This window comes from Cricetulus griseus (assembly GCF_003668045.3).
Source record: "Cricetulus griseus strain 17A/GY chromosome 1 unlocalized genomic scaffold, alternate assembly CriGri-PICRH-1.0 chr1_0, whole genome shotgun sequence".
In the NCBI taxonomy this organism is placed as follows: domain Eukaryota; kingdom Metazoa; phylum Chordata; class Mammalia; order Rodentia; family Cricetidae; genus Cricetulus; species Cricetulus griseus.
Window position 1 is genome coordinate 6,553,714 of NW_023276806.1, and position 17,458 is coordinate 6,571,171.

Below are 17,458 nucleotides of genomic sequence, written 5' to 3' on the forward strand. Positions count from 1 at the left end.
TTTCTCTAGCCACTTGCCTTCCCTTCCCACCAGCCCCAGTAATGACCGACCAGCCAAGATGCCTCTCCACGTCCTAACATCCTAACATCGTAACTGATTGTGGGGGCCAAAACGACAAACTTCTCAGTCTGGCTCCCCTCCCCCTTCCTCTAAAATGTGTAAGAAGGGACTTTGTCCCTGCCATGTGGGTCTGAATTCTCCTTGGAACACGAAATGCTGCCTACCTGTCTGTGGCAATTACCTCCTCTAAAATATAAACATATGTAAGTATACACTTCTAATACATAAATATACATATAAACACACAGATACAGACACAGACACAGACACAGACACAGACACACACACACACACACACACACACACACACACACACACACACACACACACACGCCAGTCTGTCTCAGTGTCACCCTTGAATCCAAACCCTGAAACCTTTCAGACACATGTACACATGTATGTGACATGAAAGAGGACAGGAGCCACAAGGAGGCATTGGGGGCGGCAGCTGGAGCACAGTACAGTGACAAATATAATGCCCGCAATTAGAGCCACATGCTTAGAGTGTATTTCCAAGACGGTGAACGTTGTTTTTGCACCAGAAGAAAGGGGAGGGGGAGCCGGGTTACCCCAGGTGTGCTGTCCAGAACAGAAAAGTTTCTGTGGGAGGGGTCGGTGTGCGGGCGACACAGCAGCCGAGACCCTGGGGTCTGGAGCAGGTTAGAGAAGCAATGAGCTGCTGCCATAAAGCAGACACGGATGCTGATCTCACTGTTCTACAGCGATATCGTGAAGTACATTTACAAAATATTTCTTTCACAAGTTAAAACAGCATCTACTACAGGCAGGCTCAATTTTGGTAAAAAGAAACTGAAAAGGATAATATGTTAATTCAACATTTGCTGTAAAGATTCCAGAAACCCATGCATCAAGATTTCGAATGATGACTCCCACAGTGCCTGTAACTCGGCTACACAACATACATAATGGAAGCAGTGTTAGCCACACACACCAGGACGGAGAATCGCGGGGTAGCAGGGAGGGGCTGAGTTATGCCTGCCGTGGGGCTCATCACTTTCAAGTAGCAGAGAATATATAAAAACTGAAGCCATAAATGCATGCATTATTTTTGTGTTTACTTCTAATTTTTGATGCAATTTTTATCATCTTTGCATCCAAACTATATTTTCCTTTCATAAGCTGCAAATAAATGTGTTGTGAGTTGAGCCCACGTTAGAGCCAGTCTCTCATCACACAGGCTGCCTCCCAGGAGCGGCACCACTATGCCCGGCACTCTCTGAAATGTCAGGACATGCCCATGGGGGTCCATTCCTCTAGTTCCTTTTCTCCCTCACAGGCACCATGGGGGAGGAGGGAAAAACACCAACAAAAACAGGAATATCATGGAGTAGCTAAAAAGGTTCGGAAGTGCGGCAGAGGAAGAACCTCGTCACCCCCCCCCCCGTGCCCGCTACAGGTCCCTAAGAAGAAATGAGAAACGGCATGGCATATTTACAACTTCTGAAATCTTCAGTTACGCCATGATCTCATCTGTCCTTACCACACCGAGAAAGGCAAATTCTTTCATTCAGGCTTGGGACCCTGAGAAGATATTTCAGGATATGTATTATTTCCTGTATATACTCTCACACACAATTTACTTACTGAAGGCAGAACAGTCTCATGTAAGATTATACCTACCAACTGTTTTCTGAAAATTCAAGAAGTGAAAGAGAAAACAATAAAACAAAACAACAAAAATTGTCTTACCTTCTAAAAGTCTGCCCAGGTAAAATTAACCCTGGGCTGCTCTCAGCCTGGTTCAAGAAAGGCCCCTTCCCCAACCTCTGAGGGTGATCCTGTTTCCGTGGTCTTCACATCGGGGCATGTTTCATTACATTCAGACTTTGGCACGAGAGCAACCCTCACCTATGTTCATTCCTCTTACTCCACCTGACACTTGGGTGTGATCTGGGCGGAGGCGGGGTCATACTGGCTCTCTTTCCTTTTCCTCTTACATAGCACACCAATAAAAATGTCAATTAAAATAAAGACCCAGAGCTAAAGAAACCTCAGTATTACTGTACAGTCATCTTTTGCTGTCGAAGTAAGGATTTTGCTCATAAGCACAACACAGTATTTTAAGTGCTGAAAGGTAAAGAGATTCCACGGATTATTAAGTCTGGAGCAGTGGTTCTCAACTTTCCTAATGATGTCGTGACCCCAAACATAAAATTTTTTTCATTGCTGTGATTTTACTACTGTTAGGAATATGGATGAAAATATCTGTGTTTTCTGATAGTCTTAGATGACCCCTATGAAAGGGTCGTTTGCTACCCCAGGAGTCGTGACACACAGGTTGAGAACCACTGTTTTAAAGGCTTTACTGCAGAAGAGTTTTCTTAATTGTTACTGACAATCAAGATCAACAATAAAACAACCTTCCTACAGAAAACAGGTGCCTGCCAGTTCCTGGATAAAAGATTAAATATCTGCTCAGGCAGTAACACTAAACCCACGGGCACACCCCAATCCCAGCGCCACCCTCAGATGCCATGGTTTCAAAGGGAAAAGAGTGTCTGAGATTGACCACAAAACACAAGTTTAGCCTTCCTTCCGTCATAGAAAATGTAGAGATGACCAACATTCCAGAAGAGTCAGTGTGGGGCATGAACTCCTACACCTTATGGAGGACAAAGGGATGCTCAGTGAGTGCCCCATGGGACCAGGGCCGTAGTGAGTGTGTGCTCTCCATGCATGTCATCCAGGTTACTGGACTGACCTCAGGGAGAGCATAGATCCAGAGAGCTGGCAATCTGTCTTTTTTTGGGACAAAAACTGAAGAGGATACCAACAATTCTAGCTCACAGAATGCTTAAAAATAAAAAATAATAGGGCATGTTTCTCTGTGCACTTGACAAAAGAAATTCTCAAAGGCACAAATTTCCTAGATGAACAGCTACCAAAGTCTTTGTTTTCATTTTCACTTGCAATTCAATCTGCAGAATCCTGGGAATGGCTAAAGGTCAGTAATACACTCCAGAAGGGACCGAAGGAAAACTTGAAACAAGGTAAGGGCCCAACTGTAGGTCATCAAATGAATACTACGTGCCCACAGAACATGTGTGTTTTTGTGTTTCCTTTTGTTTGTTGTCCAGGCTGACCTTCAATCCTGAAGGTTCAAATGATCTTCGAAGCTCAGCCTCCTGAGCAGTTCGTACAATAGCTAAGTATCTCCATGTCTGGTTCACAGAGTATTCTTGAAGAACATCCAAGAAGGGGAAAGGTTAATAATATGTGGTAAAAACAAAGGGATTATGAATTGATATATTCTATATGAGCTGGGCTTTGGGGAAATATGTACATAAATAAAAGGACCAAGAGAACGCACAGAGAGTTATTAACAGAAGTTACCTCTTTAGTGGTAATTAACACTTCCACAATTCTTACTTTTACAATGAAAATAGGATAAAAAAATCAATTATTATGTTCCAATGTCATTGTCCCACAGTTTCTATAACACACACGCACAAACACAATGAAAAACACATTTAATGGGCAATAAAATAAACAAGTGCATTAACAATATTTTAAATGATAAAGTCAAAAGTTCATTAAAATTAGTTTTTCCTAATTTCTTCCCAAATTTACACAAAATGAACCCATTTAAAAATATATAAAAACCTATGCTTTCATCCAAGGCTGCAATCTTCCATTTGCTCTGCTTCCGACATCCTTGGGCCTAAAAGATGAACTTCATATGCTTGATGCCGTAGGTCTTAAAGAAGACCATGACGATGAGAGACCACAATCCCAGAATGAAGCCACCAGGAGGGTGCCAATCTTTTGGCTTCGGTTTCTGCAAAACAAGGATAACATGGCCAACTTAACAACAGGTGAAGAAGTCAGCGATGGATCAAGTCAAATGGGAACGAGGACGCTCAGTGGTGGTGTTGTAAGAGGATGCTGATTGGCCAGATGAACACATTGGGACAGCAATAGTGGGGAAGGTTGAAATGAGACGGATATGCGAAAGGCAAGCTGACCTGGGAGGGGCAGCCCTGACTGACAGCGGTGTAACCGCCACCAGCCCCACGCACATCCTCAGCAGGGGAGGGCCCTGTCTCCACGAGGGACTCACAAGTCAGGCTGAGTCAAAGGATAAAGACAGGAAACTCCATTCCAACAGCAGCAGCCACCTGTCTGGCAGCAGCAGGCGACCTTAGTCATGTCTGACCTCCCCAGAGGGTGTCCTTGCCCTGGTGCACTGACCAATGAGCTAGCTGCAGACTGTGCAGCTGAAGCACTCTCCCCTCTGAACCTCACAGAGCTGACTCCTCCCTCCACCATCCCCACCCTCCCTTCAGCTCCCCTGCAGCATCTCCATGCCAGCCTGCGGAGACACCTCCCCTCTACCACAGCCACAGTCCACAGCTGTGCCGCGTGCACCTTTGTCTACACCGCAGTTCTCAACCCCCCAATACAGTTTAACACAGCGACGCTTTAATACAGTGCCTGGACGGTAACATCATTTTAATGGCTACTTCCTAACTGTAATTTTTCTGCTATGAATCACAATGCAATGTTCCTGATGGTCTTTGGCCCCTGGGAAAGGGTTGCTTTGACCCCTCCAAAGGGGTCAAGACCCACAGGTTGAGAAGCTCTGAGGCTCTAGAGTGATTTTTACATCTCTGCTCCAACACAGGCCACCGCGCACGGCTGAGTGTGATGTGTACCTCTGTCTAGAAAGACCAGTCTCCCACCCCGCTGTGTCTTCAACAGTTGCGTTACAGTTCTGTAACTGGAGGTGTGTGACTGTTAGGTCTTTATGTGTCAACTTAATGTTGGCCAGGACAATGACAGTTACAAAATGGGAATCAACTTCTATTAGCTCAAATTAATTCATCAAACTAAAATGACAAAAGCTTTTTTATTTTAATTTGGATCATGGTAAGTTTTAAACATTTTTAATCAAATATTTAACATGAAGTAAGCTGATAATAATTTACTGGTACACTTCAACTTCATTCCTTTGTCTGCTTATATGGTCTTCTTCCAGAAAGGTCCCCAAAATCTGATCCAAAGTTGGCCCATAGTGGTATATATCAATTCCTAGCACTAAGGAAGCAAAAGCAGGAATTTGAGGCTGGCCTTGGCTACACAGCAAATTCCAGGTTAACCTGGGCTTCACATTAAGATCTTGCCTCAGAAACAAATGTATAGAACAAATAAAATAAATTTTAAAAATTATATTTTAAAATTTTGAAACAAATTTAAAACTGCAATTTTCCTATTTACTGTCTACTAAAAATGTATAATGGGAGTTTGAGCTGTAGCTGTGTTTAAACACTTGCCTAACATGGACAAGGCCCTGGGTTCAGTCCCCAGCACCACACACACACACACACACACACACACACACACACACGTACTTATATGTGTACAAGCACACACCACACGTGTGAACACACACAGGCATGTACACACACATGAATACACATGCACACATACGTGTACAAGCACACACTACACATGCGTGGACACACACATAGACATCCATGCAAGCTTACACGCGCACACACACGTAGACTCTTCAATGGATTTGATCACCTGTGTAATGACGGTGATGACAAAGGTCCCTGCCTTCCAGCATCATGTGAAATTTTAAGCGCAGCAGTTCTCAGACCACTCAAACATTAGAATTCTTAGAAGTCATGGTCTCTTTACGCCATGGAAAAGTACTTTTTTTCTATCAAAAGTCTAGAATGATTAATATAGAGCAGTTATGCTAAACCTAGGTAATACTGAGGTAACAGGAAAGCTATGCGTTAACTAAGCTTGATTGTTACTCTGCCCATCATAGTCCTTTGCTGCCAATCAAATACTTGGCAAGGCTCATGGAAGCCTCAGCAAGCTTAAGAGCTTCATTCTCTTCCACACAGCACAGGAGTACAGCAGAGTACCTCACACAGCCTGAGGGGAACTGGAGTCTCTGGTTCACAGGGCATTGAAAGTACATGCAGGTGCTCACACAGGTGCAGACACACATTACTCTCAAAGTTCAGCACCAGGGTAAACTCCCCAGGGGCAGCAGGACCCAGAGAACCTTTCTATAAATCAGATTAGCAGCTCTGGTGCTGAAAGGGTCCAGGAGGTGTTTCCAGCAAGCCAGGTTAGTTCCAGCACAAGGTTAGAGAAACAAGTAGTTAACAGCAAACCACTACCGCAGCTGGAGAAGCCACTTCTGATGATCCGGTTTTCCTGGCATTCGATTTAAATCTTAAGCTCCGAGGCCAGAAACAGTTGCCAAAGTAAAGCCAGTTTACGAGAAAACAGCATCTTTGTAAGCAGCTATCATTTTTCCAAAGACTCAACAACCACCCGCAACAGTTGTGATGTGTTCTTCCGAAAGTGAGCGTGGACAGCTATAGCCCTGCTGGCCCTTCAGCCTGTGACGAGGGGACCAGAAGCAAAGTCGGGTCTAGAGTTCCCCAAGGGGAAGCTTTGGAAGTAATGGTGGGAGACAGAGAGGGGGAGGGAGGGGAGGACTTCATGTACATACTCCTGTGTGAGCATGCACTTGTGCAAGAACCATAAAATACAACACAAATGGACAAAAGCAGCAGATCTCAGCTTTCAAACACCATCATTTACAATGACAGCTTTTAAACCTTACTGTGCATTCAGTACGTCTGTTGTTCTTTAAATGAACTTTGGACGGAGCTTAAGAAGGTATGTATGTAAACCGATGCGGCCTTTCTTCCAAAATCTAGTTAACTTCCCCAAGAAACCCAAGTCCTTTACTGTCTGTGAGTCTTAAACACCAGGCCTACGCTATGCTAATGCTGCTTAGCCAGGAGAAAGTGCCACTCTGCTGAGAAGGGCAGGAAGCCTGCTGTCTCTCTGCCCGAGGTTTCTATAGAGGAGAGATGGAGCTACAAGGCAGCCCACGTTGCATACTGCATCCCAATCTCCCTAGTAGCACACCTTGTCATATTTCCATTTATGCCCAATCCCCAGAACCCATGTGGCACTACAGAGGGCAATGACATCATAGAATATTCAGACGTGTAGACTTGATCTAGATGGAGGGACAGACATCCATGTGGTAAGTTACCTTCCAGCACTGGCCTTGTCAGTACTGGATGGAGGAGTGTGGTTTCCTATGATAAGTTATCTTCCAGAGAGACACAACACTGGCCTTTAAGGGGCCCAAACCAGGAGAGCGGGAGGGCAGCACACGACCCTCCTTTAGCTTCACTGCTGCCTACAGAGAGAACAAAGGACATCCAGCTGAATTCAGCCCAAACTGCCAACCCACAGAACTACCAACTCAACAATCAAGGCTTTAAGTCACTCACTTGTGGAGTAGTTTACCATGCACCAAAAGCCATGAAATATAACCACTGAGGTGACAGTCAATGAGAAAGAAAATCTCCACTCTTAAATCATAATGAAAAGACCCCAGTGACCAACTTGTAGCTTCAGGACTTTACAAAGATGTGAATAGTGCAAGGGCCTGAGTGGACTGACTGACCTCACTCCACAACCAACTCTTCTAGCATGGTGAGCTCTGAGATCACGGCTGACATGGTGAGCCATGAGATCACATGGCTGACACTGACATGGTGAGCTCTGAGATCACGGCTGACACTGACATGGTGAGCTCTGAGATCACGGCTGACACTGACATGGTGAGCTCTGAGATCACATGGCTGACACTGACATGGTGAGCTCTGAGATCACATGGCTGACACTGACTCGGGTGAGCTCTGAGATCATGGTTGACACTGACATGGTGAGCTCTGAGATCATGGTTGACACTGACATGGTGAGCTCTGAGATCACGGCTGACACTGACATGGTGAGCTCTGAGATCACGGCTGACACTGACATGGTGAGCTCTGAGATCACATGGCTGACACTGACATGGTGAGCTCTGAGATCACATGGCTGACACTGACTCGGGTGAGCTCTGAGATCATGGTTGACACTGACATGGTGAGCTCTGAGATCATGGTTGACACTGACATGGTGAGCTCTGAGATCACGGCTGACACTGACATGGTGAGCTCTGAGATCACATGGCTGACACTGACATGGTGAGCTCTGAGATCATGGCTGACACTGACATGGTGAGCTCTGAGATCATGGCTGACATGGTGAGCTCTGAGATCACAGCTGACACTGACATGGTAAGCTCTGAGATCACGGCTGACACTGACATGGTGAGCTCTGAGATCATGGCTGACATGGTGAGCTCTGAGATCACGGCTGACACTGACATGGTGAGCTCTGAGATCACATGGCTGACACTGACATGGTGAGCTCTGAGATCACATGGCTGACACTGACATGGTGAGCTATGAGATCACATGGCTGACACTGACGTGGTGAGCTCTGAGATCACGGCTGACACTGACGTGGTGAGCTCTATCAAGGTTATTGCTGATGATCCTAGAGAAATCTAGTCAGAGGTGAGACCACAAAGCCAAGGCCTCAGCATACAATACCTGCTCTGTTGTCCCCTTTTTAATGCTTCTCTGCTGACCTTCTGAAGGCAAGGGGACCCATTAGTGACAGTCAGATGCTGCCCCCTTCTGGAGAAAGAAGCATCTCTCCCTGACCTCTGCTCTTGGCCCTTCTTCTTAAGTAACTGACAGTGTGGTTAATCTAGTTAGACATTCGTGGGTGATGTTTGCCAGTGTCACTTCCATCATGAGAGAGCATTAATTTCAGTTTTCGGTGATGGGAACACCTATTGTTAAGGCTTTTATTCATATCACTTTATTCTCATTTGGCCAAACCAGATACAACTCCTGAGAAAGAAAAGTAAGCTTTCATTTGAGGCGTTGATACATATAACAGAGTATATAAACTCATCTCTAATAATACTGAGAAGAGTTCATATTCTCTTTAAACTCAGTAGCCATCAATCATGTCAGTAAGAGAATAATTTTATTTTCATTAAAATAGCAATTTTGGAACATAAGGCAGACAGGGATGCCTACAGCATGAGACATCGCATAAACAACTGCATTACTCTACAGAGAGGGATAAGCACAGAAAAAGGATGGAAACAGGCAACCAAGACTGACAGGTGAGAAAGGAGGAGGGAGTGTGGAGTGGAAGGTGGCTGTCATCTAGATCACATGGCTGACACTGACATGGTGAGCTCTGAGATCACATGGCTGTGTTCATGCATGAAAGGCCCAGAGAGTAATCTTTACAAATCTCACTGGCTAACACCAACAACGGTTTGCCATAGTTCCCTTGCCCTTATCTGTGAGATGGGTTCCAAGACCCCAGCAGACACTGAGACCACAGTCAGTGCTGAACCCACTTTTCCTCATTCTTATCACAAAGTTTAATGAATAAACTATACAGTAAGAGATTGCTAATATTCATGAAATACAATGATTGTAACAACTTCCTATAATAAATGCTACCTGAATATGAAAGAAAGAATTTATAGCTAGAAAAACTCTCACTAATCAATGGCAAGGGAGAACTGTTTTCACACATTCAACACTGGGAATCAAACTTAGTATCAAAAAATCAGATTTGTTTCAACTCAACAAAAGAAACACCAAAATATACTGCGAATGATTTATAATTAAATATAAATACAGAGGACAAAGGAGATAAGACGTGGGAATGCACGCAAAGTAAAAAGATGAATAAGCCCAATGGCAATCAGTGGAAACAAGAAAACAGAAATAAATTTCTGAAATATCCACATTTTACAAAGTCTACAAATAAAATTAAAAGGGAAATATGACAGAAAAAGAAATGAAACTCATGAAGCTTTTCCCCAAATTCACAAGGCATGGGGTTTATCAATTTCACAGAACTACAAAGAGCTAATTCACATTTGAAAACTTCCATTCATAAAGACAGTATATAAATGTGTTGTTTACAATTAAACTAGTAAATGTTAATTAGCATGGTCAGCTTTAGTTTTAGGCCTTTAAAATGTTTCTTCTTCCTCCAGGAACCATAGTAAAGGAACTCAGAAGATGACAAAGGTTTCTACAATTTCCAGTTTAACTTCCTCAATAAACATCAGCCAACAATCAATGGATACTGTACCCATGTGACACACAGCCACCAACATGCTTGCATATAATTTTAGTGGTTTAAGAGATTGCTGTCCCATAATAACGAAGTTAAAACAATATGAAAATTAAATATGAAAATATGGCTTATATTCAAAAGCGGGCAGGAGACTAGAGCCCTAGTTGTGCCTTTCTGGAAGACGAGGGATTACAGGTGGACACTGGTGATCCATCTTATTCACCTGTACTTTTACAAAGTACATTATGATGGGCAGGAATTTATGTGAGGCAGGGAAAAGGAATACACAGGAAAACTGCATTAAAAGAGTCCCCTGGCTGGGGAAATGGCTCCGTGGGGAAAACACCTGTCATGAAAATGTGAGGCCTGAAATTTGGATTCCCTGAAACCGAAGTGATGATGATGGGTGTGCCCACCTATAACTCTAGCCTCTGACGGCACAGACAGTGATCCTCAGAGCCAGCTGCTTAGCTAGACTTGACCTATATTCGAGCTCTAAGGTAGAAAAGCAATGGAGGGTGATTCCTGACACAGCCTTGACATCCACGTGTATGAAACAGACAGACTCACACACAGACACAGACTCACACACACAGACACTCACACACAGACACACAGACACAGACCCACACACACAGACTCACACACAGACACACAGACACACACAGAGACACACTCACACACACAGAGACACACTCACACAGACACACAGAGACACACTGATACACAGACACACACACACAGATACACACACACACAGACACATTCACATATACAAACACACACTCACACACACAGACACACACACAGATACACAGACACAGACACACAGACACAGATCCCCCCACACACAGACACTCACACACAGACACAGACACACACAGAGACACACACACACTGAGACACACTCACACACAGACACACACACACAGAGACACACTCACACACATACACACACAGACACACACAGAGACACACTCACACACATACACACACAGACACACACAGAGACACACTCACAAAGACACACACAGAGACACACTCACACACAGACACACACAGAGACACACACACAGAGACACACTCACACAGACACACACACAGACACAGATCCCCCCACACACAGACACTCACACACAGACACAGACACACACAGAGACACACACACACAGAGACACACTCACACACAGACACACACACACAGAGACACACTCACACACACACACACACAGAGACACACTCACACACATACACACACAGAGACACACTCACACACATACACACACAGACACACACAGACACACACAGAGACACACTCACAAAGACACACACAGAGACACACTCACACACAGACACACACAGAGACACACACACAGAGACACACTCACACACAGACACACAGAGACACACTCACACACAGACACACACACACACACACACTCACACTCTCACACACACAGAGAGACACACACACAGACACACTCATACACAGACACAGAGAGACACACTCACACACACAGAGACACACTCACACAGAGAGACACTCACACTCACACACTCACACAGCAAGAGACACACACTCACACTCACACACACTCACACACACAAACACGGTGGAGAAGACCAAGGGAGAGGCTTTGCACACTCTCTTCCCTCTGGCAGGAGCACTCCACACCACTCCACACGTGGTGTGCTACACACCCAACAGCAACCTGAGTGCCGTGACAGCAGCGTGACCCAGAGTGCAGGCTCCGTGTGTGTTCAATGCTATCTGTGCTGTAACAAGCCTGCTATTTTAATACAACTATATGTGACATTTTAGACACCCCCAATGATTTTTCCTTACAGTGCAGTGAAAGATCAGTATAATTACTGCATTTTGTAGTATAGCTGTATTTGAAGTGAGCTCATATTAAAGTATTTTTTATAATTTCATTCATGTCCATTAAAGCGTTTCCTAAAATGACTGATTTTATACAGCTCAGGTACTCTACAGACTGCTGTTAAATACACTTCTCTTTTGTTTAACCTCTCATAATAACATCTAGAATACAAAGGTGAATGGCTTACATAAAACCACTGTGTGTCAGGAGCCAACACACAGCAGCTTAAGGGCTACCAATTATCAAAATGCCTAATATTTCATATTAAAGGGCTAGGTAGCTAAGCAACACCACACTTAGAACTGAGAAGGGCATTCACTCCCCCTTCGTGTTGCTAGAGCATTACCATATAACTTCAAAACACTTGAACAGAGTACAGATCTAAGTATTAAACTTAGGTGAAGAAACAGGATTTTGAAATTTACATATTTATTGCTAAGCAAAGGGAAAACTACCAAAATTTCACAGTGATTCTTTACTAAGAATAAGGAGAGTTAATTATGCAATACTCTAGAGAAACAAAATTATACAATAATCTACCAAGGTTACAGTTGCAATTCAGAAAATAATTGGCTTCTGCTATCTATTTAATATAGTTTATTAGTATTTCCAATATCTCTATACCCTTTATATAAACCTAACTTATATTCTTATATTCCCTTTTTTAAAGATGATATATATATATATATATATATATATATATATATATATATATATATATATGAGTATTTGGCCTGCATGTATCTATCTCTGTACACCACGTACACGCAGTACCCACAGTCCCTGGGATTAGATTTGCCAACTGCTGTGAGTCTCTATGTGGGTCCCAGGAACTGAACTGAGATCCTGGAAAAGCAGCCAGTGCTCTTAACTGCTGACCATCTCTCCAGCCCCATGATTAAAGTCTTTAAATTATATTAATGCGTAAGAAAAACCATGGCAGATAGACTTGTAAAACAACCCCACGATTCCCACGCTGTGCAGAGCAAGTGGATCTAGGACAAGGACAAGGCCTGAGAAGAGGACCCTGTGAGCATCTGTACTGTAAGGCAGACAGAAGGGTCCCCAGGGGTGACTTAAGGCTTCTACTCAAAAGGAAGGTCACTGGGATGGAGTGAAGCAGTGGGAAGGGAGCGTCTGACCTATAAAATGGTCTAGACGTCAGACAGGGGTGTCAGAGACACAGATGTGATGTGTTAGAGGCACCCAGGAAGCGTACTGAGTACTGCAGAATCAAAGCCACACTGCACTGTGGACAGGGACAGAAGAGCAGACAACCTCAAGATAAGCAAGGCCCTGACTCCTTCAGGAAGCACATGGAAGACAACCCAGGGCCACGGGACGCATCGCTGGTTGTTATCCTGACTGAAGCTGCTGAGCAAGCGGAAGACTCAGTTGTGTCAGGACCAGACTCCTGGGAAATATGAGGTAATGATGACTGCAAATCCCTGTTTGTTACAGAGCAATAAAAAAAATAATGGACACATTTGCAGAAAAAACATATTGGTAGGAAACAGATCTATCTAGTTTGATACCTGTTCCCTCAGACAATAATTACTCTTTTTAAAAAATACATAAGATTAAAATCCTGGTATACTCCACTCCTGTGTACTCTCTGAAACCACACTCAAGTATGTTATTCAGTGTCTTAGTCAGTGCTCGGCTGCTGTGAAGAGACGCCACCACCTCATGCTCACTGTGGGGACATGGTGGCGCACAGGCAGACATGGTCCCGAGTGCTCCAGACACAGTCAGCAGGCAGAGAGAAAGACACTGGGCCTGGCTTGGGTTTTTGAAACCCCAAAGCCCATCCCCAGTGACACACTGTCTCCAAGACCACATCTCCTAATCCCCCTCAAGTAGTGCCACTCTCTGACAGCCAAGTATCCAAATACGAGACTTTGGGGGCCACGGTCATTCAACCACCACACCACATGCAAACCGGTCATGAGGGATTCAGCGAACAGGCACTTCAAGCATACACTTTAAACTGGGTGTGAAGGGAACATGGACATCTGGGAAGAGAAACAGAACACACAAATAAGACGCATGGCACTCTGGCCAGGGAAGCAGCATCCAGCTCCAGCTGGCACTCCCTGGGAATCCCAGGTCACTCCAGACAGGGAGGCAGACCAGCCTCAGAAAAGCTTCCTCCCGCAGCAGACAGGAACAAATACAGAGACCCACAGCTACACAATATGCAGAGAGACCTTGGAACATTTGGCCCCAAACGGGATGTCGCCACCAAATCCCTCCCCTCAGGGGTCAGGGAGCCTGAAGAAGAGGAGGTGGAAAGAGTTAAGAGCCAGAGGCCATGGAGAAACTGGGCCTTCTAGATCAACATGACCAGCACACACACCAACCACAAAGCTTGCACAGGACCTGCATGGTTCTGTACCAGATGGGAGTCTAGAGCTGAAAGGAGAAGTGGACACGTGTCCCCAGCCATAACCCAGAAACTATCTCCAATTGGTTACCACGGGCAAAGGGAAGTTTAGTTTTCTCCCAGGGAGCCTCACTGGGAAACACTACTCACTCGAGGGCCCAGCGGTAGGTGGCCAGCAGAAAATGAACTCAATGGCATCTCTGAAGGTTTCTTGCCTCAAAGTTGCCAGGGCTTTCCCATATATATATATATATATATATATATATATATATATATATATATATATTTTTTACACATTTCCCTTCTCTCTTTTACCCTGTAAGTCCTTTGCATCTATATCATGGCTTCCAGTTTAGTGTTTTTATGGGGTCCCTCGGTGTGCAGCTGAGTGGCCTCTGTTTCTTATATCTTCTCTTGGACTCTTTTCCTTCTGTTTTTGTTTTTTGTTTTGTACAATTCAGATGTGCCAGTTTTTATTTTATGTTGTTACATCTTATTACTATCTTTTCTAATGAGACCCAGAAAGGGGTGGATCTGTATGGGAGGGAGGTGGGAGAGTCTGGGATAGAAGGAGGGCAACGGTGCTACAGAAGTGAGAGAGAGAGAATCTACTTTTCAATAAAGGGGGAAACTGCTTTCCAAGACGCTACAGTCAGTGCTGTGTCTGGGGAAAGTGCCTGATAAGCCGTAATGTTTGAGAAAAGGAGTGAGATTATTTGTTGTCTGCATCTTACTTTCAAAAGAACTCATACTTTCTTGATGAAAAGACTGCATATAGATTGTGTTTGTGATGTACACGTGTTTTAAAGCATGTTGTATATATGTATATACACAATTTTGTCATTAAAATCCCATGAAACGAGAATTCACTGCACATAACTAGCAAACTGCATGAGGGAGGGGCGGTGTCAGAGTAAGAGAGGAGCACATCTCATCCCCAAAGTCACACGGGCAGAGAGGAGAGAGCCTGCCTGCCTGCTGAGAGACAGGCACACGGTCACGTTTGCACACCCATCCCCAAGTGATGGGCACACGGTCACGTTTGCACACCCATACCCAAGTGACAGGCATACGGTCATGTTTGCACACCCATCCCCAAGTGATGGCACACGGTCACGTTTGCACACCTATCCCCAAGTGACGGGCACACGGTCACGTTTGCACACCCATCCCCAAGTGACGGGCACACGGTCACGTTTGCACACCCATCCCTAAGTGACAGGCACATGGTCACGTTTGCACACCCATCCCCAAGTGACAGGCACACGGTCACGTTTGCACACCCATCCCCAAGTGATGGGCACACGGTCACGTTTGCACACCCATCCCCAAGTGACAGGCACACAGTCATGTTTGCACACCCATCCCCAAGTGATGGCACACGGTCACGTTTGCACACCTATCCCCAAGTGACGGGCACACGGTCACGTTTGCACACCCATCCCCAAGTGACAGGCACACGGTCACGTTTGCACACCCATCCCCAAGTGACAGGCACACGGTCACGTTTGCATAATCCCAAGTACAGAGGAAAAGATCTAAAATAATAGCTGAAGTTCTTCTGAATTTCAAATCTGTACACCTACAATTGAGAAAACCACCCAACAGGACGACAGAATCAAAATGATGGAAAAGGGACAGTCAGCAAGAAGCAGGGTGGGCAAACTCCAGCCACGATGTGTTTCAGGCCTGTGAATCAAGTTCCATTGACTCCCAGCCAAGAGAAAAGACTTCATCAGAATGTGGGAAATAAAGTAAAGCTGTTGACTTAGACGTCTAGAGAAAGGGGACAGACGGGAGGAGCCTTTTCAGTAAGAAGGCAAAGGAAGCATCTGCACGGACAGACCCACATGGCAGCTAAGGGGGGCGAGGAGCTCTTCGGGCTTGAGGAGGAGGGAGGGACATGGGTGCAACAAACAAAAATATGTCCCTTGTTTTAAACCTTTAAAATACATAATTAACTATTTAAAAGCAAAACTGATCAAATGTTGTGGAGCTCAGAACAGCACCAGTGACAAGGAGCTGGGAATAACAGACTCCTACAGCACACACAACAGATACTATTTAAAGTAGATGGTGGGGCTTGGGAACTTCATGGTGTCCTTGCCTTGTACATGCACAGTTCAAGCTCCAGACCCCTGTCACAAAGCTGGGCTTGTAATCACAGCACTGGGGAGGCAGAGACAGGAGGAGCCGTGGGGCTCACTGGCAGGCCAGTCTAGCCTTATGGGTGAGCTTCAGGCAAACGAGAAACCCTGTCTCAGGGAGTGGATGGTCTTGTGTGATGCTTTACTCTTTTGGCTTTGGGGGCTCACCACCCAGCTCACCACCCAGCTCACCACCCAGCTCACCACCCAGCTCTCCACCCAGCTCTCCACCCAGCTCTCCACCCAGCTCTCCACCCAGCTCTCCACCCAGCTCACCACCCAGCTCACCACCCAGCTCTCCACCCAGCTCACCACCCAGCTCACCACCCAGCTCTCCACCCAGCTCTCAGATCACACATGGAGGCTTATCCTTAGTTATGTGTGCCCAGGCTTAGCTTGGCTTGTTTCTTGCCAGCTTTTCTTAACTTAATTTATCCCATCTATCTTTCTCTATTCCTTTGCTTTCTTTCTTACTCCATGTCTGGCTGTGCAACTGGGTGGCTGGGTGGCTGGGTGGCTGGACCCTGATGTCCTCCTCCTTCCTCTCTCATTCCCAGGTCCTCTTCTCTCCTAGATTTCCTCCTATTTCTTCTCTCCGCTTGCCAGCCCTGCCTATCCCTCTCTCCTGCCTCACTATTGGCTGTTCAGCTCTTTATTAGACCATCAGGTGTTTTAGACAGGCACACCATGGCCTTCCTGAAAATGGCACCTGAAATTGTCCTCTGGCCACACACACACACACACACACACACACACACACACACACACACACACTCTAAAGTAGACTGTGATAAAGTCAATATGCACAACCCAAGTTCCAGGCCAATGAGGTGGATTCACCGAGAAAGCATTGGTGGAAATAAGGTGGAATGCAAATGACGCAATCCCAATTAATGCACAGAAACAAGAAAAGGAAAAGAGCAAATGGGGCAAATGCACACAGCGACACGGCAGGCTCACATGTA

The 17,458-nt window shown here is 45.2% G+C and overlaps 1 protein-coding gene across 2 annotated transcripts in view; it reads right to left on the reverse strand.

Moving 5' to 3' along the window:
- Positions 1-3,392: 3,392 nt before the first annotated feature.
- The window catches only part of Pigk (phosphatidylinositol glycan anchor biosynthesis class K), a 92,509-nt gene continuing 78,443 nt past the window's right edge, over positions 3,393-17,458 (reverse strand). For both annotated transcript variants that reach the window (XM_027395178.2, XM_027395177.2), the window contains one exon: positions 3,393-3,859. In XM_027395178.2, the coding sequence (XP_027250979.1) occupies positions 3,757-3,859 (103 nt within the window). In that variant the 3' untranslated portion in view covers positions 3,393-3,756. The remainder of the gene's footprint in view (positions 3,860-17,458) is intronic.